We start from the raw sequence: 25850 nt of genomic DNA, 5'->3' as shown, positions 1-25850 counted from the left end.
CGCATTACTGCTTCACGACAGAAATAAGCGGGGCGGTGGTACCTACTTGTCCGAACTCACAATAGGTCCTACCACCAGTAACTGTAATAATGTTTAATTAAACAACAATATTATGTTCTCAGGTCCATAGGGGGAGGTTCGCAGGGGAGTGGCTCACTCCTCCTGGAGAGGTCCATAACGCCGCTGAGTCTGGGCAGCATGAGCTCCCTGCACGACGTGCTCAAGGTACTACTTGGGAATCACATAAGGATCATAGCTACTAATACTTAAAAAAAAATACAAAAATCAAGGCTAAATTCACACCAAAATAATTTTAAATGGTTATTGTTTAACTGATTAAAAACGTTATACGTTTGGGTGCCCAAAGACACCTCCGTACAGGTCGATATCTACAATCAAATTGCACAATAGTCGGTATTCCGATGCTCCGCACTTTATACGCATTAATAGAGAGTCGATCTATCGACGGTTCACGCTCCCACGTAAATTCTCTTGGGAGTTTCCTCCAGAAACCATGTACAAATTTGTTTTTGGACTCCCATAATAGACAAACTTTCACATTTACAATTTTATTTATTGTAGTTATAAAATTATAATAATATACTTGATTAAATATAACTAGTAGTCCTTCAGTCGAAATTCGTCTATAATTAATTAAAATTATAAGTTTGAACATTATTATGGTTCTATTGTCAAAGACTATTACACTTCTAATCACAGATTTCGCCAAGACTACACTATAGACAAATAATATTAAAGACAAACATTATTAACTTAATTCTCAATTTGACCCACAACAGACTTTAACCCATAACAAAAGTTTGACAATGGACAATAAACAAAGAGTATATATGTGTGTGTTGTGTGAAATACATGGTAGTGTATGTAATGTTTTTTTTCATTGATTTAAATTTTTTTTTATCCATAATTTAAAAAAAATATTAACATTCTGCCCTGCCTCTCTATATTCTCTATAAGTGTGGAAAATTTCATACTGTACAAAAATTTTGCTTCACGTATTTATATATATATAGAGATATTTATCATACCCGGCTAGTAGTCTGCGTCACCTCTGGGTGGCATCTAGAGAGTGTTCCCGTGTAATGCTGTGAGGGGGTGTTACAGGTGGGGGCGGAGCTGGGGGAGGGCGCCCCGTCGGGGGACAGCAGCTGCGGCGCCTCGCCCCCCCACCCCGCGGACCCCTGATGGTGAGGCTCGAACGAAATTAGACCTTAACTCTTTGTAGTGTAGGTCACCGATGCCCTACGCGGCGCTCTGAAGTAACTGTCACTTACTGCCAGTACGCCAGTAGTACGTACCTACATAAAACGAATAATATATTCTAAAATGGCCGACTGTAAGTCTAGAAATTAAGTTTTAAAGACAGGGTACTTGCGTGTGTTTTTATTTTATTTTATTTTTATTGCCTAGGTGGGTGGACGAGCTCACAGCCCACCTGGGGTTAAGTGGTTACTGGAGCCCATAGACATCTACAACGTAAATGCGCCACCCACCTTGAGATATAAGTTCTAAGGTCTCAATATAATTACAACGGCTGCCCCACCCTGGTAGGACCTATTGTGAGTCCGCGCGGGTAGGTACCACCACCCTGCCTATTTCTGCCGTGAAGCAGTAATGCGTTTCGGTTTGAACCTGTTTTAACTATACTGAGACCTTAGAACTTATATCTCAAGGTGGGTGGCGCATTTACGTTGTAGATGTCCATGGGCTCCAGTAACCACTTACACCAGGTGGGCTGTGGTGGGCAGGCAATAAAAAAAAGGTTTTTTTTTTGTATATTCCAGAAGCCAACTGACCGCTTGGAACATTGACATGTCCAGTCTCTACGCTTGCTTTTGTTGAGGTCGCGCTAAAATAGCTCTTATGTTGTCGTGCGAGAGGCTACAGGCGGGAATGGACTTGAGACGTTTGGATACTCAGCAGAGGAGGACGCTACAAGGGTCTCTCAAAAATCACCGAATCTCATAAAGTTAAAAACCGCCTCCAGAAACTTTAATAATAGATTTACCGACTTCAAAAAAAAAAAGGAGATTCTCAATTCGAATGATTTTTTTTTTAAATATGTTGTCACATTAAGACTTTTTTCTATGTGAAATGATTTTGAAATTATGCTTTTTATGTGTTTTTTTTATTGTATCAAGATCTGATCAGTGGTTTCTGAGTTATAATACTTAATAATGCATTTTTAATTGAATACATTGACTATGTTCTCTTTTGAGTTTGTCGAAGTCGGTTGTATTTTTGGTCGAACTATAATTATTATTTTTGTTGGTTCTGTATATGTATAGCCCAATATAATAAATTTAATTTTTGCGAACAAAAGTCGCTTAAAGAACCTTAGATGATTTTCATTCTTTTTATGTTTATTAAGCTCCAATTAAAATTCGATTAACAATATAAATTCATCAACAATACAATAATATATCGAAGGGTGAAATGATATTTTGGTTTAAGCGACATTTATCTTTGTAATTAAAGATGCTTTTTATTTGGTATTAGCATCAACAGTTCGATGTTTTTAATTGAGCTTCAATTAAGCTTACTAAGAAATTGCTGAAGAAGTTTTTTTGTTATGATTATTTTTTCCAAATTTTCAAACTTTAAATGGCTCTCTGGTAAAATTGCAAAAATGTCCCTTAAACCAAATAGTCTTACATCCGTCGACATATATAAAAAAGCGAGTGTATGTTTGACTCTACCATTGAATAGATCTTGATACTGGGTTCAATCTCTTGCAAATATTTATCAGCACCATAACATTATGATACAATAAGAAGGCGTGTAGAAAAATGTTTTTGATTTTGTTTTGTCAACGTTACTAAGTATATCGATTGATATTAAAAACTTTATTATTCTGCAGACCGTACTTGTGACGTATGATAGATACATTTGAAAAAAATTTATACATTACAAATGTTTGGTTCCTACATATAATATATGATTTAAAAAAAAACAAGCATGTTTGCTGTATAATTTATTTATTTAAAAAAAGATTATCTATAATGTACAAAAAAACCTTCCAATAAAACAATAGTAGGTTAGGAGGTATAAATAATGTTTAATTCGGAAACTGAGTTTACTTTATTTGAACACATACGTGGAGTTTTTTTTATTTTACTGATTTGTGTTAGTCGATGTTGCTTAGTGGCAGAATGTACATAACAAGGAGGCGCGATCCCGGTCGACCTCTGTACTACACCAAAGTTTTTATTCTGACTTGTTCTTCTGACCGTACCCGTCTTTGTGTGGTGGATCTTGAAGAATGAATCTCAATTTGATCAAAAAATTAAATTATATCTCTATATTTACTGGTGGTAGGACCTCTTTTGAGTCCGCACGGGTCGGTACCACCGCCCCGCCTATTTCTGCCGTGAAGCAGTAATGCGTTTCGGTTTGAAGGGTGGGGCAGCCGTTGTAACTATACCTTAGAACTTATATCTCAAGGTGGGTGGCGTATTTACGTTGTAGATGTCTATGGGCTCCAGTAACCACTTAACACCAGGTGGGCTGTGAGCTCGTTCACCCATCTAAGCAATAAAAAATATATATTAGTCTCATGCAGTATTCACATATTACATTATCTACCAAGCGTGTGTGATTGAAGTGTTCACGAACGCTCACATGTACGAAGATCTTTCAGTTAAGTATACTCAATGGAACATTTCCAATATGCAGACATTCATTTTTGTAATAAATATATATGTGTGTTTTGATATGTTTCTTCTTATAAATTAGGCTAAAAAGTCTTGGAGCTATCGGCCGTGAATCAAAGAATGTAAACTCAGTTTCAAGTATGAATCGGATGTGGCTTTTAGGTCAATTAGTATTTAAAAAAAAAACAAACAAAAACAAACAATGTTTCACATGTGTGTGTTTTTTATAATGTAGATAATAATAAGAATAATAAAAATATGATAATATCGAAGCTATAATACAAAATATAGTAATTAAAGACTTATTACAACAACAACAACAACAAAGTAAATATGATATTTGTTAAGTAATGCGTAATTAATGTAACGTTTATTTAAGGGTCTGTTCGTGTTGTTTAAGGTCCGGTCGCACGACGACGTGTTTCGTTGCGATATATATATATATATATATATATGTAATGTATGTACAAAGACTGAACAGTAAGTCAGTCGCTGGCCCAGATCTCCACCGCGACGCTGTAAGGCTGATGGCACACCGGCGCCACCGATGTCATTCTCCCATATGTGTGTAATTAACGAGACAAAAAAACGTATAATCGATTTGCGATGAATTATGGTTCGACGAAGAAAAATTATATTGTTTTTTTTTAAATCTCGGCACAATACAAAGGCGTGCCCGGTGTGTGACCTGCCTTATTGTATGCTATTTATTTCACTCGAGTCGCACGAGTCATCAATAAACATCCTCATTACTTAAATTATCTAAATTGATATTGACAAGTCGCATGCGGACTTTTCAGGATCCATTAATCTCTATTCAGATGAATTGTGGAAGGGCTATTCCACCAGGTCAGACTTAGATCGTTACTGCGGGTGACGCCGTGATGTAGTCAGGTCCTTAGTCCTGGATTATTTGAAATTGGAACTGTTCCTTCAGTGCACGGCGTAGCTTCACTATCGATTACAGCTATTCCCCTTATAACACGGTACTCTTACAACGCGTTTTCATATTACGCTATTTCACTCTCTCGTATAACACGGATATTCCGCCATATAACGCGGTGATTTCATACGTTATATTTCTGTACATACTTTGAAATTTATAATGATTTGTACAGTTCACAATTTAATTTCGCGTACCTTTGCACATTGTGTTATTATAAAATTAAATTAAAATAAATTATTAGGTTCACATTGGTAAACATTGGTTTTAATGTTTTGTATTTGTATATATTTTATATTTGTACATAACGCGTTATATAGGGGTCATACAAACTTGTTATATGAGGATAGTCCTACAACGCGTTTCGTATAACGCGGTACCAATCAGCCGTGTTATAGAGGGGATTATTGTATATCGATACTTACGTACGTGGCACTTCACTATTGTGTCGATTAAGCGAGAACACTTCTTCCGCTTAAAATAGAGAGGAGCTGCTACCTAACATCGTGGCGGGTGTGTTATTAGTCAATAACTTTGTGTGTCCAAAAGTTCCGCTAGAGGGCGCTTTATAGTGAATACCTTGTGCTTAAAAATTTACAAACTAAAATGTCCCGTGCGATTCGTGTGAATTATCGATAACTAACTTTTGTCCATGACAATTCATTAGACTCTCAATTCGAACTGAAAATTGACACTGCCATTCCTAAAACAACTTTGTAATTAGTCGATTTAAAAATGAATTAAAAACGTGCTTTGAATCGTTTTGTTACAGGCAACGATGTGATCGCTAACTTAATCGATTCAAAAATATATATTTTAATTTTTTTTTGTATATAAATAAAAATCGATAATTATAACCTTAATAATCGTGACCGACAAACATTTTACCAAATTAATCGTCACATTAATGAATTAAGTATTCAATGTTTTGCTTATGACAACAACTATCGCTTTATATATATCTTAATCTGTTCAATCGAAATATCGAAGAATCGATAAAACAACAATACGTAATGGGAAAATCGATATTCTTATATGTAAGAATGTGTTCGAATTTTTTTTTTTTTTGTAATTGTTAATATTAACAATCTAGTCTTTTTTTGTTTATTATTATTTTTATACAATAGCCGTAACGTATTATCGCGATTGTCGCTTATTTTAATAATAATGATAATAATATTATTACTATTTTTAGTTTTTAAGCAATTTAATTTTGAAAGTGTTTAGTGAAATTGTAAATTAATTTCCGATTATTTATTTTTTTGTTTGAATGAAAAGATCGTTGCAGTTTGTCGCAAAAAACTGGATTTCCTTTAAAATTGTTCGAATCGACAACAGTGTGCTTAGTGCGAGTTTTTTTTAACGTTCTCGATAGCGTAAAAGTTAACTCAAATTTATTATAGGTGGGGCCCGTTTGAGTTTTGTCCCACCTCATATACCGATCAATAATTTACTCATCAATCAACTCTGAAAATATATAGCGTAATTTAAAAAAAAAAACTGCACACTCCATTCATTCAAACAAAAAATAATATATAAATACATATAGTATTATATAAGTTAGTCTTGAATAACTAAATAGTTGTTCAAGTTAAGATGTTTTATTGCGTGATTATAATTTGTACGTATTACATATATATATGTGTATATAATTATACGTATTTACGGTTTGTAATAATGAAAATTTACTATCCAAAGATCTGTAATGAGATTAGTGAAAGAGCGCGCGTGTGAGAGCGAATGGTAATAATTTTTTTTTCTTCAGAAGTTAATCTTCTCTGCGATGAAAGTTTTAAGACAAGGAACACAAGGCTTTGTATCGTCGAAGAAGTATCACTTCTGTGTGTAACGTTTGAAAGCGCCCATTCTATGTTATTATTGTTCTTTTACTTTGAATAATCACATTTAAAATCCACTATCTAATTAAGAATAAAAAATGTCCACGATTTTCGTATTTATTAAATAATTTAATATCACAGTATAAATAAATATATCTCTTAAAGTAAATAAGGTAATCGTGCTCCCCATACGAACCCACCAATTTCAAGAATTGTTATTCAATGTTGTTCTTTTATTTGAACCCTAACGGCAGATCAGAAGGGGTCACCGGTGCTCATGGAAACAAAAGTAACGGGACTTGACTCACGACCTTGTCTGGTCTACCACTAATGAACTATTACAGAAGAAAATAATTGAATTAAAAACTAAATTACTTTTACGGTTAATATTTATTTGGGAGTTTAACAACAGATGGAAGATCTCCCATCAAGCGACTGGTATTGCTCGGTAGACCGAAGATCTGAATGTTTTTTTTTTTCTTACCTATACTGATAGCCTTGAGAGGCTATTTCAGCTTCTCCTTGATGAGTAGGTGAGCTCACGGGCTCAACCTGAGAGAATTAGCTAACACTGGTCCTAGCAAGAGCAGTGCTTCGCAAAATCTACCGCTGGGTCGGAAACGCGACCCACTGAGAAGATCCAGCGAGAAACTCAGTGGTCTAAACTGAGGGTTATTCGGATCTCGTATATATGTAAGCTTGTCTTGTAAATGTCGTTAGCGCGATTCAGGCATCTAAAACTGTCAAATATCTCGTGTTAGCTGCCGCCATATTGAGCGATCGCAGTCATTATTCTATCCGCGACTACTCACTAAGTTCAATTAAAAATGATCGAACTGTTGATACTAATAACAAATAAAACGCACCTTTAATTACAAAGATAAATATCGCGTTAATAAACGAAATTTTACCCCTTGATATCTATATTATTTTAAATTTGTACATACATATGTACTGCATGCGCGCGAGTTCATGTCCATCGGGCCAGAGGCGACGCGCGGGGTACAGCTCGCCCCGCCCCCGCCCGCCTCCCCGCATTCGTCTGACGTCGAGTGTTATCGAAAATTTACGCTAACGCTATTATGTTTAACCATGACTATTCCGCTTCCAACAAGTTCAGATAGAAAAAAAAACCTACTGAAAAAAGATACATACTGATTCCGACTCTGATCTGTCGGTTGTCTTTTCATTTGATAGTGATTGAATTGGAATTAAAAAAATATTTTTCTCTATTACAAATAAACAAGTAATTACTTATCACATTCATTTTATTTCATAAATTGCAAAATTACCTTAGTTACGTTAAACCAAATTGACAGCTGTTGACTAAATCGGTAGTTATTATCGACATTACCATAATTAACTAGATCACAGCACTACCGCATTCCTCAGGATGGACATGAACTCGCGCGCCTACAGTACATAATTATAAATCCAAAATATTGTCAATTTATAGACAAGAATCAATTTGTTAAGATTGCGCAATATATAATCAGAAATTATTCATGAATTTAAATTAATATATATATACATATAGATGAATATGTATAATATGTACAAGATGTGTTAGCTCAGATGCTGGTGAGTGGTCACCGCCGATCGACATGGCAATGCCGAGGGTCGATCTATAAGACTAGAAGTTTTTTAATCGCGATTCAAAGAATCTTGAATTTTGGCTTTGAAAAATACGGATATATAATAATTGATGATTAGTGTTGTATTAATAATTGTGATCATACGGGAAGTTTTAAAATTGACTGCTTAAAGCAAAACCTGCTATATGAAATATCGAAGTAATGAAATTGTTGATGTCCACGGGCGCCAACGAATAATTTACATAACACTGCGTTTCCCATTTAATTTTACTTTCGGTCAATTTTAAAACGGCCCGTTTATTTAATTGAAAATGTAGATTTTGCTATAAATTTGTATAAAATTTGGCGTTTTGTAAGAAAAATAATTGAAATAAGTATATAATAATATTTATATTATATTTTATATAGTATGTATTCGCTTTCGTTGTAACCAATGGTTTTTGACAATACTCATAATGTTATGAGAAAATGTATAAGGCATAAGCGCTATATTTTCGATTGAATCAATTATTTATTCCATTATTTATACAAATAATTATTTTTTCCGTGACTTGACATCAGAGGAACAAGGTCGGATGTTCATGATGCTAACATTCCAAAATATAATCGGTTCTCATTTATTAATATATCGTGTTGTGAAAGGCTCTTTGGTTTAAGTGACATTTTTGAGACTTTACAACAGAGCCATTTAAAGTTTAAGAAAAACCTTTAAAAAACTTTAGTTTTAAAAAAAGATTTTTCTTAGTCCTAATCACTCACCTGTGTCATTCAGTAAAAAGAGAGTTCAGTTTTGTATAGCATAATAATATTGTATAAAAGATTATTTAAAAAAAATATATATATATTTAAATGTTTATTTCTTATTTATAACACAGAAAAGGAAATGAAGTCTTTTATTGTTTATTCATTCTGAATTGTCCCATATCATTATATATACTAATCCTTCAGTGATCTAAATTCGACTATAATTCATTTAAATTATAAGTTTGAATATTATTATGGTTCTATTGTCAAACACTATTATTATTTCTTTTAATCACATATTTCACCAAGACTACACCACAGACAAATAATATTAAAGACAAACAATATTAATCTATGCTCAATTTGACCACAGACTTTAAATAACATAAATAAATAAATGACAATAAATAAAGAGTATATATGCGTGTGTGTGTGTCAAATACATGGTAGGTTGTGTAATGTTTTATTTATTTATTTATTTAATGTATGTTTGATGCGTAATAAACAAAAATATTATCATTCTGTACTCCTTCTCATTCTCTATATTCACTAAAAGCGTGGGAAATTATATGATATTGCGTCTACGCAATTTTCGTAAAAAGGTGTAAAAAGTTTTTGCTTCACTTAATCTAATATATAAAATTCTCGTGTCACAATGTTCGTTCCCATACTCCTCCGAAACCGCTTGACCGATTCTCATGAAATTTTTTATGCATATTCAGTAAGCCTGAGAATCGGCTACTATCTATTTTTCATACCCCTAAGTGATTAGGGTTGTCCACCCCTAACATTTTTTTTTATTTGGACATTTTTTTTTGTTATAATGAGGTATTATGTGGTTGAATGAGGTTTTGTTATTTTTATTATATATTCCCTCATCGTTCACAGCACTACATACCTCTTTCACTCATTTACCACATCCTTACACACTTACAATAAGTTAGTTTTTTTTTCTACACTAGAAATTTCCTAGAAATCTTATATATGGCAAAACAATGTTTGCCGGGTCAGCTAGTAATATATAGAGATATTTGATTTGAGACACGATTTTATTTCTCTGATGTCAATTATTCTTACAAACGGTTTAGTAGGTGTTGTCTGTAATAATTACTTGTTGAATATCGAAAGCCTTTGTCCGTCTTATCGAAAATGTGCTTCCAAGCTCACGTCGCTAGTAACTCTGTTATTTATTTGTATCACTGCTTTGCATCGCTTAAAAACGGCAATGCGTTTTCTTAATAAATAAATAATAAGTCAAAACAATTAGTAAAATATATATATATGTATTTACTAAGCCTTATTTAAAATTTTAACTCATTTTTTTTTATCATTATATTCTGTTCCGTGGTGTTTGAGACCTTATCCTTTATAAAAGTATACACCCTGTATCTATAGATATTGAACACCCTGTATAATATTTATAAAGGAACATTCATAAACTATGATGTCGGATACATCCTATAGGATCTGATGACTTGCACTATTTTATTTAGAAATATACCAATACGAATAATTTATTTTGATTTCATATTATTGGAACGAAGTTCCTTATCGCGCGTTGTGAAAAGGGGCTAGACGGAAAAAATTCTTACGAAAAGTTGTCACGACACTTTTTAGATCCGTCATTCTGACCAATCAACGTGTAGGCGCTTATCGCGTGACATTGCTCGTATCCGATTGGTCCGCGTAATGAGTACAGTTTCTCGAGATAGCGTTTCAACAATAGTAATTTAGTTCATAGTATTGTTTTTTTCTTCTTCATGATGCCGTAATTTATTATTATAACTTAAAAAAAATAATACAATTCCTTCATTAATTAATCGAAAGGAACTTCGTTCCATCCGGGTGTCCCTTGACACCTCTGAAGTTTTTATATAATAAAGAAAAGTAACATGTTTGATATTAAAGTTAATTGATGTTGTTTTAAGATTATCGAACTACAGATTCCAATTATTGCAAGCTGATTGCGTTTTGAGGTAATCTGTTTTAGTTAAAATGACGAATACCGCTTCTACTAAAGTTAGTGAAAATATATTATAATGCATAGCTATTTATCGATAACACCGCTATAAACAATGATCTTCCTTATAATAAAGATATAATAATCGTATTGTTTGAAATGTAAATCTTAAATTATTGTATACTTTTAATCAGATTATCATGTGAAAATATCGCGATACTTAATTATTATGTAAATATATTCTCTAAATAAAGAAACATTTGAAGGACTGTCTGTTTTCTTTTTTATGATTATTATTAACGGCCGTCTGGTGTAGTGGTAAGTGACATAGTCACTACACAAGGGGGTCGCGGGTTCGAATCCCGCCAAGGGAAGATATTTGTATGATAAATATAAATGTCTTTTCCAGGGTTATGGATGTATATTAAATATATGTATGTGTATAATAAAAATCTTACATTTATTTCCGTTATCTGGTTCCTGTAACACAAGTTCTTTACGAACTTATCACGGGACCAGTTAACGTGGCGTGATTGTTAGTAAATATTTATTTATTTATTTATAATTATAAAAGTTTTTTTTTTTTTTAATACACCCAATATAACATTAAAATTGGGCGGGGTCAATGGTTGACAACCTTGTCAACGAAAAGAGTCAAACATACTTAAAAACATCATTGAAATTTATTCAGAGCAATTTTTTCTAAAATATATTTTTATAGCCTTGTTTAAAATAAAAAAGTGTGTGTATGTGTGTGCAAGTCACACACGGTAGAGGTGAAACTTATAAATAAGATATACATATACTCACTATCCCAGTACACAGGAGCATACATATGGACAATGTTTAGTAGACGATAGTGGGGATGCTACGAAGAGTCGCACAAAGAGGAGACCGAGAACGTTTAATGTGTTCTATCTCATTCTCTCGCCGGCTGAATCCTATACACTTATGTGTTTGTGTCTCTATGGACTTATTTTTTCGTTTCATCGAGTTTGAAATCACGATTCTAAAGAAGTTTCACTTCAATAAGTTAACTCTTCTATCACAAAGCTAGATAATAAGCAATATTCCGTGCCTGAACTGAACACTTTGCGGAAGAGTCGCAGCCGAGGAGTCAAAGATCCTCGTGGAGCGCTTGGGCCATGGGTTGCCCATCACTGATCTAGGAGACAACCGTTTACCTTTCATGTAGGGTAGCGGATTTATGAATGAACAATATTCTTATCAGCTGTTTTTGCTTTAGAAACAATAGTTTAACACTAGATTGTCCAGTTGTATTCAGTCAAGGTCTCAAAGGAAATTAATTCTCTATTTATATAAAGAACTAGCTGTACCCATCCGCTTCGCTGGGCATTTAAAATTATCATTATTATTTCTCACCCGCAACTGATGTAGGGAGTCTAAGACTCATGTAAACATTAGCCTATCCATTAAGTACATGTATTTTCTACATGGATACCAAGTTCCAAGTCAATCGGATGCACGGTTCAGTAGTTGTAACGGAACATCCGTAAAAACCACTGTAGATTTATATATTAGTATAGATTTACTACCCTGATCTTTTCATTTACATGCAAACATCTCAAACACACTTTGGTGTATTAAATAAAACACAATCATACAAATACTATTTATTCAGCGAGTCACAATAGGAATATAAACGCAACACTATATTAATATTTAAGTCTTTGCGAACACGCCACCCCTCGGCCGCTTCCCATAACAACACCAAAAACAAAATATTTCAGAAATCGTCCGAAATCCGTGAAAAATATGGCCTGAACTTAGAAATATGTACATGAAGTATCGAACAATATTCGAAGATATAAAACTGTCATTTAGATAATGTGAAATGAATCTGAAATGAATCAGAGTTACAAGATCATAATAATATGATTAATGAAATATTCCGTTTTTTCGTGTTGCCTTCCTTCAGACTTCCAAATTCGTAACAGTTACATATATATATATATATATACTTATATTTTCAAATATTGAGAAAAAAAATCGAACATCGGCTGCACGCACGAAAAAGTGTCACGTTCCGCCTGAGTCTGAGCGTGCAAGCGAGAGGCACGATCAGCCCAAGCGTCGGCTTGTGACACATTTATCTCTGTTCTCGCGTGACGTCAGAGCTAGTAGATTGAATAGTTCTGCTGATGACGTCACGTAAAACTATCGTCCGTAAGCCGTCTTCAAAGATAACTATATTTTTTTTATAAACAAATACAATCCCTCTATTTACTTATCGAAATTACTCAATCACACAATACCCACAAAAGCATTAAATCGTGAAGAAATTATATAAAAAATTATTGTAAGTAAATGCAAGATTATAACGAATACAACTATTGCTATAATTTAATTTCTATATAGTCCGCATGTCTCAGTGTTACAACACCTAAAGTTCACTCAGCGAATAAACTAAAACATGGCGATACAATAGTAACAGGAATGCAATTTGTGAACACATCAGATAACGCGATCTAGTGAATTATTATATAGGTTTTGATTTGGTTAAACAGAGAAAATCATTTATTCTTTAAGTAGTCAACAGCATTAATCTTTAGAGAGTATTAGTAAGAATAGATGAGAAGATACAAATTTTGATTTCTTGTATTAATATTAAAGTCTTACTGTATAAACCGAACTGTGATTTAAAATTTCATCATAATAAACATAATAATATACAATTACTATTTATTACAAATGAGTAGACTATTATCAAAGTCGGCAATGTGACTTTTGGACAATTATTGGTAAATCAGAAAAACGAATTATTGACTTTGTATTCCATTGGCAGTCACAAAACTCTTCTGAACGACATCTTAGATAAATAACAGGTTAAGTATTAACCTTTATTTAATGCAGGTTTTGAACCGTATTCTTTGAAGGAGACGATTATATTCAAATCAATCTGTATTGACATATCAATAACATTTTTTTGTCCAAATACACAGATTGCCACCTTTGATAATAGACGACTCAAATAAAACAAAGGATACAAGAAAATTTTATATTTTTTTAATAATTAAAAATCTCAATTTTAAAACAATATCATTTACATACAAGTCTAATATAACACACAACACACGGTGCGCGAGACAAAATTAAATGCAGTGTTAAGGCAAAACAAACATGCCAACGGCAATGTCATAGTCGGTTGACCCCTTTTATTGTGTATAAAATGAACAAACACAAGTTTGTTTTTAAAGAATGTTTAATTAATCACAACTCATTTATTTCCAATTAAAAAATTTAGCTCTTCCCCAAAACACAACAGACGCGTATGTCAAATTAAATTCTCATTAAATATTATTTTTTTAACGATAACCAACCTACAATTATTTTTTTAATTTCATTATATTCCGTGAGATGCTAAAAAATTACAATTGTCGATTTAAAATCTATTAAATGAGTAATTCATCCTCAATACAAAAGGCTATTTCGAACGAGATTAATGAATAATACTAAAGCAATTGTAATTTTTGTATTTTGGTGTTTTTTTTTCAAACAGAAAACTCATTTTTCTTGCCGCATCATGTATACATAATTTAGTCTAACAAATTTGTCATATCTTTTAGAGTTCTTTTACTTTCAAACATTTATATATTATTACAAAGAAAAATCAGTTATATATCGACGCTTGAAAGGCAAACGTGACTAAGTGACAATAACTGCTTTATACATAAATGATAGGCAATAACCATATTCGATGCGCAAAAAAAAATATATTTTTAGGTCTATTAAAATCATTTCAATCCTACAGCTAGATTCGTTAAAATAGAATTTTTTTCAGGTATTTCTCAGGTATATTATAAATTAATTTCAACTTTAAATTAGTCTACTGTAAAGTTCACGCATTGTCGCTTTTTTTTTATTACCTTTGTAGGCAGACGAGCGTACGGCCCACCTGATGGTAAGTGGTTACCGTCGCCCATGGACTTCAGCAGTGCCAGGAGCAGAGCCAAGCCGCTGCCTACTGCTTAATACTCTCTTTTTTTAGTCACGTTTGCCTTTCAAGCGTCGATATAAACTGCCTATTATTATATTATTCATAAGCCTCGCAACTATTAAATTGCAAGTAAGATATTAGATATGGAACCGCAAGCAGCTAGTTAATAAGTGTTTGTAAGTCGCTCTCTGGTGGTGCGGCGTTACTTCAGTCAGCCTTCCTTGGTCTGCGTTTCCGAGCCTCTGGTTTGTCGCTGGAGTCCTTGTCCACTGGCTTACTGTCTCCGGCCGCTTCGGATGTTTTCTCGTTATCATCTTCAGAAGTCTGTAAGCCATTATGATTATTTTAGAATCAATGAAACGAAACAATATGATTGGGATAGTAAGCCAAGTTTGAAAATCATTGAAAGGCACTTTTTTTTTATGTTTGTGTAAAATTTAAACAATCACGGAATCAAAGCAGATAAGAGATTCATTCATTGGTTTCATTCATTTAATTATTCCAACCTTTTTATATCTTAGTTTGGTGGACGAGCTCCTACCTTCCCAAAGGACATGTCATAACACTCAAACCATGGTATTCAGAGCATGTGCGAGTGCACACTTGGTAAATATGATAACGTTAAATACATAAATTTTATCTCATTCTCTAAGATTGTTATATTACTGGCACTTTTAGTATACAAGTGTCATAGCACAACACTGCTTAAATAAATAATAATAAGTTCTAAAGTTTTGAAATACTAAATATTATCCATCCAAGTTATGAGTTGAGATTCATTATATCTTTTTTTTTTCAAAATACGTATTCTTTTTTATGTGATAATATTTCTCTGAACGATGCCTAATGTTTATAGAACAAAAAAAAACCTTTTAATTCCTTAATTCCAGTGTAAAGTCCACAGTAGAATTTGAATTCAGGCAATTTTACAAAAACAAATGAATTTCTTATAGCGTCTCATTTATAACCTGAAAATTTGTAAGTTTAAATAATGACCCATTAATTTAAGATATAATTTTACTAATTTGGCGAATCCGGAATAACGCCTCAAGGTTACTAGAATAGGTAGGAAAAAAAAGTGTATATATATCGACGCTTAAAAGGCAAACTACTAAGTGACTAAAAGACTAAGCGACGATAACTGCTTTGTACATAAATGATAGGCAATAGGATAAATGATAGGCATATTCGATGCGCAAAAAAAATACATTTCTAGGTCTATTAAAATCATTTCAATCCTACAGCTAGATTCGTTAAAACAGATTTTTTTCAGGTATTTCAACTTTAAATTAGTCTACTGTAAAGGTCACGCATTGTCGCTTAGACACGTTTGCCTTTCAAGCGTCGATATATATAATGTTGTAAAGCTCACACTTACATCGCTGGGAGAGTTCTTCTCAGCGTCACTGTTGGGAGAGTTTTCAGCGTCATCCAGAATGTCATCATTGATCAGCTCCTGCAATAAAACAAATAAGTTCTAATTTAGATTTAGGGCAAAAAAACTGGGTGCAACACTTGCCTGTGCTCATAGTAACTGTATTGCAACAATAATACCACAGATAATCTTGTAATAATTATATTTCCATGATGACCTAGAGCTTGACTCAATCAGTAAGTATCTACAGTCGGCATCATTGCGCCACTTTGAAAAGGCGACACGACATGAAAACCCTCTTGTCGTGGCCCCAGGGAATTACATACCCGATCCTGTGGACCGAATGGTAAACAGTCGACGTCGCCCAAAACGCGTCATTACGGATCCTCCTGATCCATTAACGGTACTTTTAGGTACCTCAAGCACTAGTCACCGTCTTCGCCGAACCCATCGCTTGCGACGAAGGGCTCCGTGAGTAAATTAACACACAGACAGGGTTTTTTTGGTGGTAGGACCTTTTGCGAGTCTGCACAGGTATGTACCACCACCCTGCCTATTTCTGCCGTGAAGCAGTAATGCGTTTCGGTTTGAAGGGTGGGGCAGCCGTTGTAACTATACTGAGGCCTTAGAACTTATATCTCAAGGTGTGTGGCGCATTTACGTCGTAAATGTCTATGGGCTCCAGTAACCACTTAACACCAGGTGGGCTGTGAGTTCGTCCACTCATCTAGCAATAAAAAAAAATAAAAAATTTTTAGAACAACAGAACTGCATCAGTTGCTTGTGCTCATAGTAACTATAATACCGCAGCCTATCTTATAATAATTATCTTCTATTAATAAGCATCCACATGATCAATGTTTCCATCCACTATCCTCCCGATCCACTAATGGTGCTTTTAGGTACACCACGCACCAATCTCCGTCCGTAAATTAACCCACAGACTCAGCCCACTCAGTTTCTCGCCGGATCTTCTGTGGGTTGCGATTCCGATCCAGTGGTAATTCTGTGAAGCATTGCTCTTGCTAGAGCCAATGTTAGCAACACTCCCGGTTTGAGCCCGGTGAGCTCACCTACACGTCAAGGATAAGCTGATATAGCCTCTCAAGGCTATCAGCATAGGTAGGGAAAAAAAACAATGTTAGTTTGATTTGAGACTTATCACAGTCGCATCCCTCGATATGACTCCTGCTTTTCACAGCAACCTTTTAGTTTTTAATTCTAATATTGAAGTTCAATGAGATAGGCACCTGCTCATCGTCAGATTTCTTGCCATCATTGTCGCCACGTGCTAGCTTCTCAAGTTCAGATCTCGATATAAACTTCTTGTCGACTTTCTGAGGTGGATGGAGGAAGTCAATCACGCAGACTAAAATCTGTAATAATTTCATTTTATTGTAATTCTAGGGTCGGCAGACTAAAGCACATAAGTCAAAAATTTCAATTTATTTTTTATTACATCATCGGTTTACATTTTGCTCAACGCACAATCTGACTAAAGCACATAAATCAAACTCAAGTATTTCATGGCGTATTCAAGCGGCGTTCTGTATCGACCTTATCAAATCCTAATATAGTCAAACGAACTAAAAAACATAACTGGACTTATGTTCTAAGGAACACCATAAGTACAAAGTTATTAACGTAAGAAGTCTGACTTATGTTATAAAGAACATCAAAATGTAACATTTCTTTAGAGAAAGTGGTTACTTAAAAATATTTATAACGTAAACAATACTTCGGTAAGTGGTTTTAATTTACTAATGTTGTCGATTGTGCACAGTTTGTTGGTTAGTTTTGTGTGAGTGCTTAAGTATTTTAATTATTTAAGATGAATATTCAAAGAGGCAAGAAATTAGTTGAAATGGCGTCATCCACTCATCTGGAAAGCAATGAAGGTATATTTTCACATATCTTCAAAATTATGATTTGCAAATTACGTAATTATATCAATATTATATCATTATAAATAGATAATTAATTGTCTTGTCCTTTTTTAGAAAATGTAAATCAACAGTCGATTTTGAACACAGAGTTCTAGTAGAACCTAGTAGTAGACGATCCTATACCGTCGACATCATCAGGTCAAGTCAGTAGCTTAACATACTATTCTGTACTTGACTTCTCTAGTGATGATTCTGTACGATATCCATGTTATGAATTACCGAGACTTCCGATCACATCAAGTTCAAGTACTTGTGATGAAATTTCAATGAATCCTAATGTGTCTCCAAAAAAGAGGAGTATACGTACTATAAAAAGAGAAAAAAGAATAAAACGTAACTTAGGACAGGCATACAAAACTTTAAAAGGAAAATGTATATGAGTCGTCTATTATCAAAGGCGGCAATCTGTACATTTGGACAAAAATTTTTTATTGATATGTCAATACAGATTTATTTGAATATAATCGTCTCCTTCAAAGAATACGGTTCAAAACCTGCATTAAATAAAGGTTAATAGTTAACCTGTTATTTATCTAAGATGTCGTTCCGAAGAGTTTTGTGACTGCCAATGGAATACAAAGTCAATAATTCGTTTTTCTGATTTACCAATCATTGTCCAAAAGTCAGATTGCCGCCTTTGATAATAGACGACTCATATCAGATCGCACTATGAATTAAAAATTTTTTTTGAGAAAAAACAAAAAAAAAAGCCCGCTGAGTTTGTTTCGCCGGTTCTTCTCAGGACTGTGGCTTTTTTTGGAACCGGTGGTAGAGATAACATTGTTATTTATATTTTGACATTCAATAAGTGTGTTATACTGACATCTAAGTTGAAATAAATGATTTTGAATTTGAAAGAGTTACCTGTTTGCAGAATGAAATGTAAAGAACGTATACCATTAACTGATAGGCGTGCCATATTTACAGAATATTGGCAAATGGGGTCATATGCAAAAAGATCTGCATACTTGGCGTCTTTAATGGAAATTCAAGATAAATCTAAACAAAGAATACGAGATATTGAACCTGAAAAGCAAAAGCTTAGAATGAATATGTCTTCATGTCTTCAAAATACTTTTTTACTGTGCATGGTAAAGGTGAACCTGTCTGCCGAGGATGTTTAATGAAACCGTTAGATGAAAGTGACAATTTTATAAAGACAGTTGCTAAGAAAAGGAGATCATCCATTGGGGGTTCTCAAACTGATGATATAATATATATACAGCCATTACCCATATTCATCGAGAAAAAAAATGATTTAATTTCGCTGCTCCCTTTAATACTAGATATTTTCCATGAATTTTACATAAGTCTTCCCACGTTGGAAACTTTACGAAATACTGATCCAGATATTTAGAAGAAGAAGAATAATAGAATAAGAAGAAGAATTTTAATTAAACATTGAGTTGTTATTTATATTTATGACTTATATTATTATAATATATATCTTAATTGTTGATCTTTTTCACTTAACTCATACTATTATTGTGTTCCTTATAACTTAAGTCATCTAATTATTAAATAATCACATTTACTTTAAAATATTTAATTTTAATAATAAGTTAGTGTTATAGACTTATATAATTCAAATAAACATTATTAAGTTTGTTAATGTATAAGATACTAAATAGTTTTTTTTAATTCCTGTAAAGTAGAGTTTTTTGACTTATGTGCTTTAGTCTGCTGACCCTAGAATTAAACTGTAGATATATGAGGATCTATATGGGATAACATAAAGTAGTAATATTGTAATCTATACTAATATTATAAAGAGGTAAGATTTGTTTGTTTGTTTGTATTGAATAGGCTCTGAAACTACTGAATCGATTTGAAAAATTCTTTCACTATTTGGAAACGACACTAATCCCAAGTGACATAGGTTTTAATATTTTTTGAAAAAAAATAGGGATCCTTACTAAAACTCCAATAATCCAAGGTGTAAAAAAATTACCTAAAATATTCTTTACATCGCGTATCCTGCGAAAACTATTGATGATAGAATTGTGGTGACTGTGGTGAAAACAATATACTACGACTTTGTAGAACACATTATTTTGTACAAAAAGTATCGCGACAGCATATGTCTAACTATTATAGTTATGCCGCAATAAGAGTTATTTTATTTAAAAAAATAAAACAACTTCAGATATCGTTGAAATTTTTGTTAAATACTCGAGCGGCGCCGGAGCGGGCAGCTAGTATTAAATAAAGGCCTAATGTTTGTCTGTTTAGTTATAATCAAGAAGCTATGTGCCATTCACATATCAATTGTTTTAAAATTAACATTGTATACAATATAGTAATAAAGTTCAGCTTTTGAATTATCATTCTTTTAGTGTTATTGTGTTACGAATATCCAACACTACAATGGGTCTCCATTTTTTGAGAACTGCTCCACTGTATCCGGTATGTGGGACACAAGACATAACCAACCACCAATACCATATTGCACATGTGACATTCACTATGAGAAACTTGGATGTGTGTGTATTTCAATAGAATACCACAAGGATAGGTACCATACCTGCCTATTTTTGCCATGAAGCAGTAATGCATTTCGGTTTGAAGGGCGGGGCAGCCGTTGTACTATTAAAAGTGACACCTTAGAACTCATATCTCAAGGTGGGCTGTACATGTCTATGGGCTCTGGTAACCACTTAACACCAAGTGGGCCGTGAGCTCGGTAAAATAATAAGTAAAAAAGCTGAAAGGGTTTATCTAGAAAGGCAACTACTGTGTAATGTGCCTGGAGGTTATTAGTTTTAATTTATAAATTAAACACATCTTTTATAACTTACCAATCCGACTAGAGCACCAACGAATATTGTGGCAATGGCGAATATAAGGTATGAACCCCATGATGGTAAGCCGTATGCTTCCATAAGCATATTGTGGACTCCCTGAATTCAAATAAAATAATGTAATAATACATACATCTACACTGATACAGTAATAAATATTACAAATTGAAAGAAAGAACAACAGCTTAAATGTGACCAGTTTGTGCAAATATTCGTGATACCTGATGGTGAGTTTTGCTCAGAGATAAGTAATGTCAGGAGTAGAATCAAGCTGCTGCATGCAATTGCATATTTCAATGATTTATTATCCAAAATGGCTGTACATACATACCTATCCTAGCATTTGCTTTTGAGTGGAAATATGGGTTAAATGCAACGGCATATTATTATACAAAATTTATCTTGAAATACAGACAATGTCTTATATGAACCAGATTTTTCACTAGAAATACATACTTATACTATCAGATCAAATGAAAACCGTATTAATTGTTGAATAAACAAAATTCGAGATAATTAAGAATGTATAATAAACGGTATGGAATCTATGTTGCCACTTAAGTAGGTCGATTATTTAATTACAAACCATTTATGATTGATACTCTGTTAATCTCGTAAATGTACAAACATCAATAAGCCATAATAAGTTTTTTGAATCTATTGTTGGCAGGACCTCTTGTGAGTCCGCACAGATAAGTACCACCGCCCTACCTATTTCTGCCGTGAAGCAGTATAGCGTCTCGGTTTGAAGGGTGGGGCAGCCATTGTAACTATACTGAGACCTTAGAACTTATATCTCAAGGTGGGTGGCGCATTTACGTTGTAGATGTCTATGGGCTCCAGTAACCGCTTAACACCAGGTGGGCTGTGAGTTCATCCAACCATCTAAGCAATAAAATAAAATTAAATAAAAGTTGAATAAAAAGTTGCAATAACCAACCCGAAGTGCTTGACTCATCTTGAAGAACTCAGCAACCAAGGACATTTGCAGTGAGTCAGGTGCCTTCCATCCCGGGATGGGATCGGTTTGCTTCCACTTTTTGTTCTCGACAAAGGTCAGCATGGACTCTACATCACGTGGACCCTTGTACTGACGAAACTCGCCATCTTTCACACTGAAATTTTTATTTGATTTCAAATTATTCAAGTTTAAGGCTGAAAGTATAATATTAGGGATTCTTGTGAAAATTTTAACTTTATTTCAAGTGTGATTTGAACTAATTGTTTACTGTTATGTCCATTTAACCAAAGTTCTAAAAAAATGTTGCTTTATTAACGATGAAATTAATGGTACTTAATCATTTTTTCATTATAATATTTACTAGCGACCCGCCCTCGCTTCGCTTCGGAAACTGTAATTTATTATTGATTTCTCCACTATTTAATGGATGTTATTATACACATAAACATTCCTCTTCAATCACTCTTATCTATTAAAAAAAGCCGCATCAAAATCCGTTGCGTAGTTTTAAAGATTTAAGTATATATAGGGATATAGGGACAGAGAAAGCGACTTTGTTTTATACTATGTAGTGATTTGTACTGTTGTTACACAGAGTAGTTTCCCTTGTTGATTTTTTGTATTTTTACTCACTGGAAAATAGTAGGCAGTGCGGTAACAACAAATCTTCCACTTAGACCAGGCGAGTTAGTGACGTCAACTGCAGCAGTACGTAGAGGGAGAGAGTTTTTGGCAGCTCGTGTAGAGAGCTCCTTCCAAGCTGGCGCTAGAGCATTGCAGGCAGGACACCATGGGGCGTAGCTGTTTAGATAATTATTTATTAAAATAACACAAATTAGCTATATAAGCGCTTCTGATTATAGTTATACGGACTTATTTCTATATTGCAAGTTTTTATCAATTTCTCATTTTATAGTTTACATTTAAAAGAAGCTCATGGTTTCTTTTATAGCCTGACTTTAAATTGGAATTGCTTTATGGAAACAATGAACTGGAATGCGTTATATATCTATTAATATCTGATTTCATTATTAAATTAGTTTTGAGTCTTGACAAATATGCATTTGGTGGGCAAACAATTCTTGTAACAAAATTTAATGTAGTGTAAAGAATCAGACATCCACTGCATTAGTATCAAGTAGTGTGACGTAAAACATGTTTACAGATGACTTCCACAATGAAAGCATAACATTATGTATTGAAAAGTAGACTTGACAAAATTTGCATTTTTGTAATTGCTGGTACTCTATCCTATAAGCATACATGGGAAAATATATACATATTTCCACAGCAAAACGGTAATGCCTTCTGTTTTGAAGGGTAGTACAGCCATTATACCGACAAGACTTATGGAGGTATTAACGTCGGTGGCAACATGTACACTCTGAGGTCAAGTCTCCAGTGAATACTTAACACGAGCTGAGCTATGAGCTCACACAAAACTAATTCACGTTCAAGGCTAGTCTTATCTTACACGCAGTAAGTATAATTCTTAGTGATGTAGCTAACTACATCACTAAGAATTAACATGCAACATTACTTCTAAAGAGGTTAGCAATTGGTTTGGTATTTTTATTTCCTACAATAATCTTTGTATTCTTTCTCGTTTACATATGCAATGCATTTTCTTTGCACATGAATAGCGTGGGTTGCCATTATCATTTTACTAAAGCAAGAACAGATATGATGCAATGTTTTTTGTATCAGATTCTAATATAGGAGTTGCTGAGTCATATTTGATTTTATTAGCAATGAATCATTAATTACTATTACTAAATGCTATTGAGTATTTGTATGGATGCATGGATTTTTCTGTCGGATTTTCTAAATGTGAGCACTTAAAACATCACGATAAGTACATAAGACTCAATAAATAGTCGTATCCAATAACTTTTTAAATACTATGCTGTTTTTTCAATGATCCTTACCATACAGAAGGATTTATTACTCTTTTACTTTACTACGTTTTGAAAACGGTCCTTATTGAGTTCTCAAGAAATTAAAATACTGTAGTTATTTTAGCCCGTTTAATTGAATTTTAAGTTTAATCTGTCTTAAAGTCGTTCTTAGTAGATTAAATAAAAATCTATTTTAAAAGACTTATGCATCATGATCTAAGAAACGGTTCTTTCGTGACCCCTTCAGCCTTGACGTGGTTAATGAACTTCTGTAGGACGAATGTATCAGAATAATACAAAACAAACCTTTTTAATAATTAAGCTACACGATCACATTATCAAGTTATTATGTTCTAAATCCCACCTGAATATAATGCGTTCTTGTAATTTATTGTTTTCGTAATTACTTCGTGGAAAAATGTGGAAAAAAAATGCGACACGTTTTGTTATAAGCCGGTATGAAATTTTACTTACAATTCGAGCATCCATTCTCCTTCGAGGATTTCTTTCCAGTTGTTTTCATTTAGTTCTTTGTTTGCACTAGCAAAATCTATTGTCGAACATAATAATACTATGAAAGAAAAAGAAAAAATCAAAATTCTACGAGAAGCGTCGTAAACGCGCGCCATGTTTGATTTGTTTATTGTGTTGCCAGCTCGACCAGCTGGCAGCTTTCGGTAATATTTATTATCCAGCCACACCATAAATATACCTGTGGCTATTTTACTTTTAGTCTACATTTACTGTATCACTATAGTTTATCGCTTTGATTCATATTCAGGATTGCTTGATATTCATTGAAATTATTTAAACATCGTAGTTTATCGAAAAAGTATCGATTTTAAGCATGCAGTATAAAAAGAGTACACAAACATTAAGTTAGTGGATCGGATACTAATTGCAATCGGCGTTAGATCTGAAGTTCAATTTATAAATATATTGAAAAGAAAGTTGGATGGATGGATCTCAAAACTTATATTTATTTATTTATTTAAATTATACAAATAATACAACTTTAAAAGGAAAATATATATTTTGAAAAAATATGTCTGCAGTGGATAGTATTTCGTGAGTTTCCTTCATTTTTATTTTATTTTTTGTTCCCTACCTATTCACTGATAGCCTAAGGGGCTATTCCAGTTACCCACTGGCTGGTAGATGAACGTACGGAGCTCAACCTGAGAGAGTTGCTAACAATGGGCCCAGTAACAGCAGTCTTTCGAAGAATCTAGTGCCGGATCGGAATCACGACTCACTAAGAAGATCCGGCGAGATACTCAATAGGTTCTATCAATAGGTGTCTATGTGGATTTTAATACAATGACCTACTTGAAAGGAAATTCTAATCTTGTCTAAACAGTGTTACTTTTTTAATAAAACTTTATTTTAATTCTGGCTTAAGACGATGCTCAAAAATGTTTTTTTATTTTTTATTGCATAGATGGGTGGACGAGCTCACAGCCCATCTCGTGTTAAGTGGTTACCGGAGCCCATACACATCTACAACGTAAATGCCGCTACCCACCTTGAGATACGAGTTCTAAGATCTCAGTATAGTTACAACGGCCGCCCCACCCTTCAAACCGAAACCGGTTGAAATAGGCGGGGTGGTGATACCAGGACCTATCCGTGCGAACTCACAAGATGTCCTACCACCAGTTTTCCTCTTCGTCTGGTTTATTTTACAGTTTGTATTTGATGATAGTTCGGAAAAAAAATTTGATTGCATTTGTGCCATCTATTGTAATAGTAATCAAGCCATAGCGTGGTGAACAGATTTCTTGAACCTACAATTTGGTTAATCGTTTTATAGTATATCGCTAGATGTCACTTGAATCATTTATAGTTTCGTTTGAGTGACACTAGATGTCACTAATATTTTCAATTAAGTTTTAAATACGGTATCACTTTTCTGCCTAGATCTTTATTGGCCATATATTGGTATTAAAATAATATGTTTTAAGTCCGATTTTTGTTTATTTACAAATTCATTCAACATTTAATTAATATTGTGATATTTTTATGGCAGCCACCTACTCTAACTTGGTTCAAAGGGCCTCGAACTCTTGACCCGGATCGATGACAGACGAAGCCGGCTCGCGTCTAGAAGCCTTACGACAGCGCTGCGAAACTACACCGACTCAATGTCGAATGTCA

The 25850-nt window shown here is 33.6% G+C and overlaps 2 protein-coding genes across 5 annotated transcripts in view; one reads left to right on the top strand and one right to left on the bottom strand.

Moving 5' to 3' along the window:
• LOC101746513 (serine/threonine-protein kinase Genghis Khan) overlaps nucleotides 1-11023 on the top strand; it is an 80497-nt gene extending 69474 nt beyond the window's left edge. For all 4 annotated transcript variants that reach the window (XM_062675644.1, XM_038020154.2, XM_062675645.1 and 1 more), the window contains 3 exons: nucleotides 123-225; nucleotides 1126-1208; nucleotides 1806-11023. In XM_062675644.1, coding sequence (XP_062531628.1) covers nucleotides 123-225; nucleotides 1126-1206 — 184 coding nt within the window. In that variant the 3' untranslated portion in view covers nucleotides 1207-1208; nucleotides 1806-11023. The remainder of the gene's footprint in view (nucleotides 1-122; nucleotides 226-1125; nucleotides 1209-1805) is intronic.
• Nucleotides 11024-12376: 1353 nt separating this feature from the next.
• LOC101746374 (thioredoxin-related transmembrane protein 1) lies at nucleotides 12377-24373 on the bottom strand. The gene is made up of 7 exons (XM_012688337.3): nucleotides 24168-24373; nucleotides 22429-22596; nucleotides 21775-21949; nucleotides 20832-20933; nucleotides 17338-17463; nucleotides 16091-16168; nucleotides 12377-15036 (listed from the first exon to the last, which is right to left on the bottom strand). The coding sequence occupies exons 1-7, from the start codon at nucleotides 24320-24322 to the stop codon at nucleotides 14920-14922; spliced, it is 921 nt and encodes a 306-aa protein (XP_012543791.1). The 5' UTR covers nucleotides 24323-24373; the 3' UTR covers nucleotides 12377-14919.
• Nucleotides 24374-25850: the final 1477 nt, after the last annotated feature.

This window comes from Bombyx mori, chromosome 24 (assembly GCF_030269925.1).
Source record: "Bombyx mori chromosome 24, ASM3026992v2".
Classification (NCBI taxonomy): Eukaryota; Metazoa; Arthropoda; class Insecta; order Lepidoptera; family Bombycidae; genus Bombyx; species Bombyx mori.
This window is presented reverse-complemented; position numbering and strand designations above follow the sequence as displayed.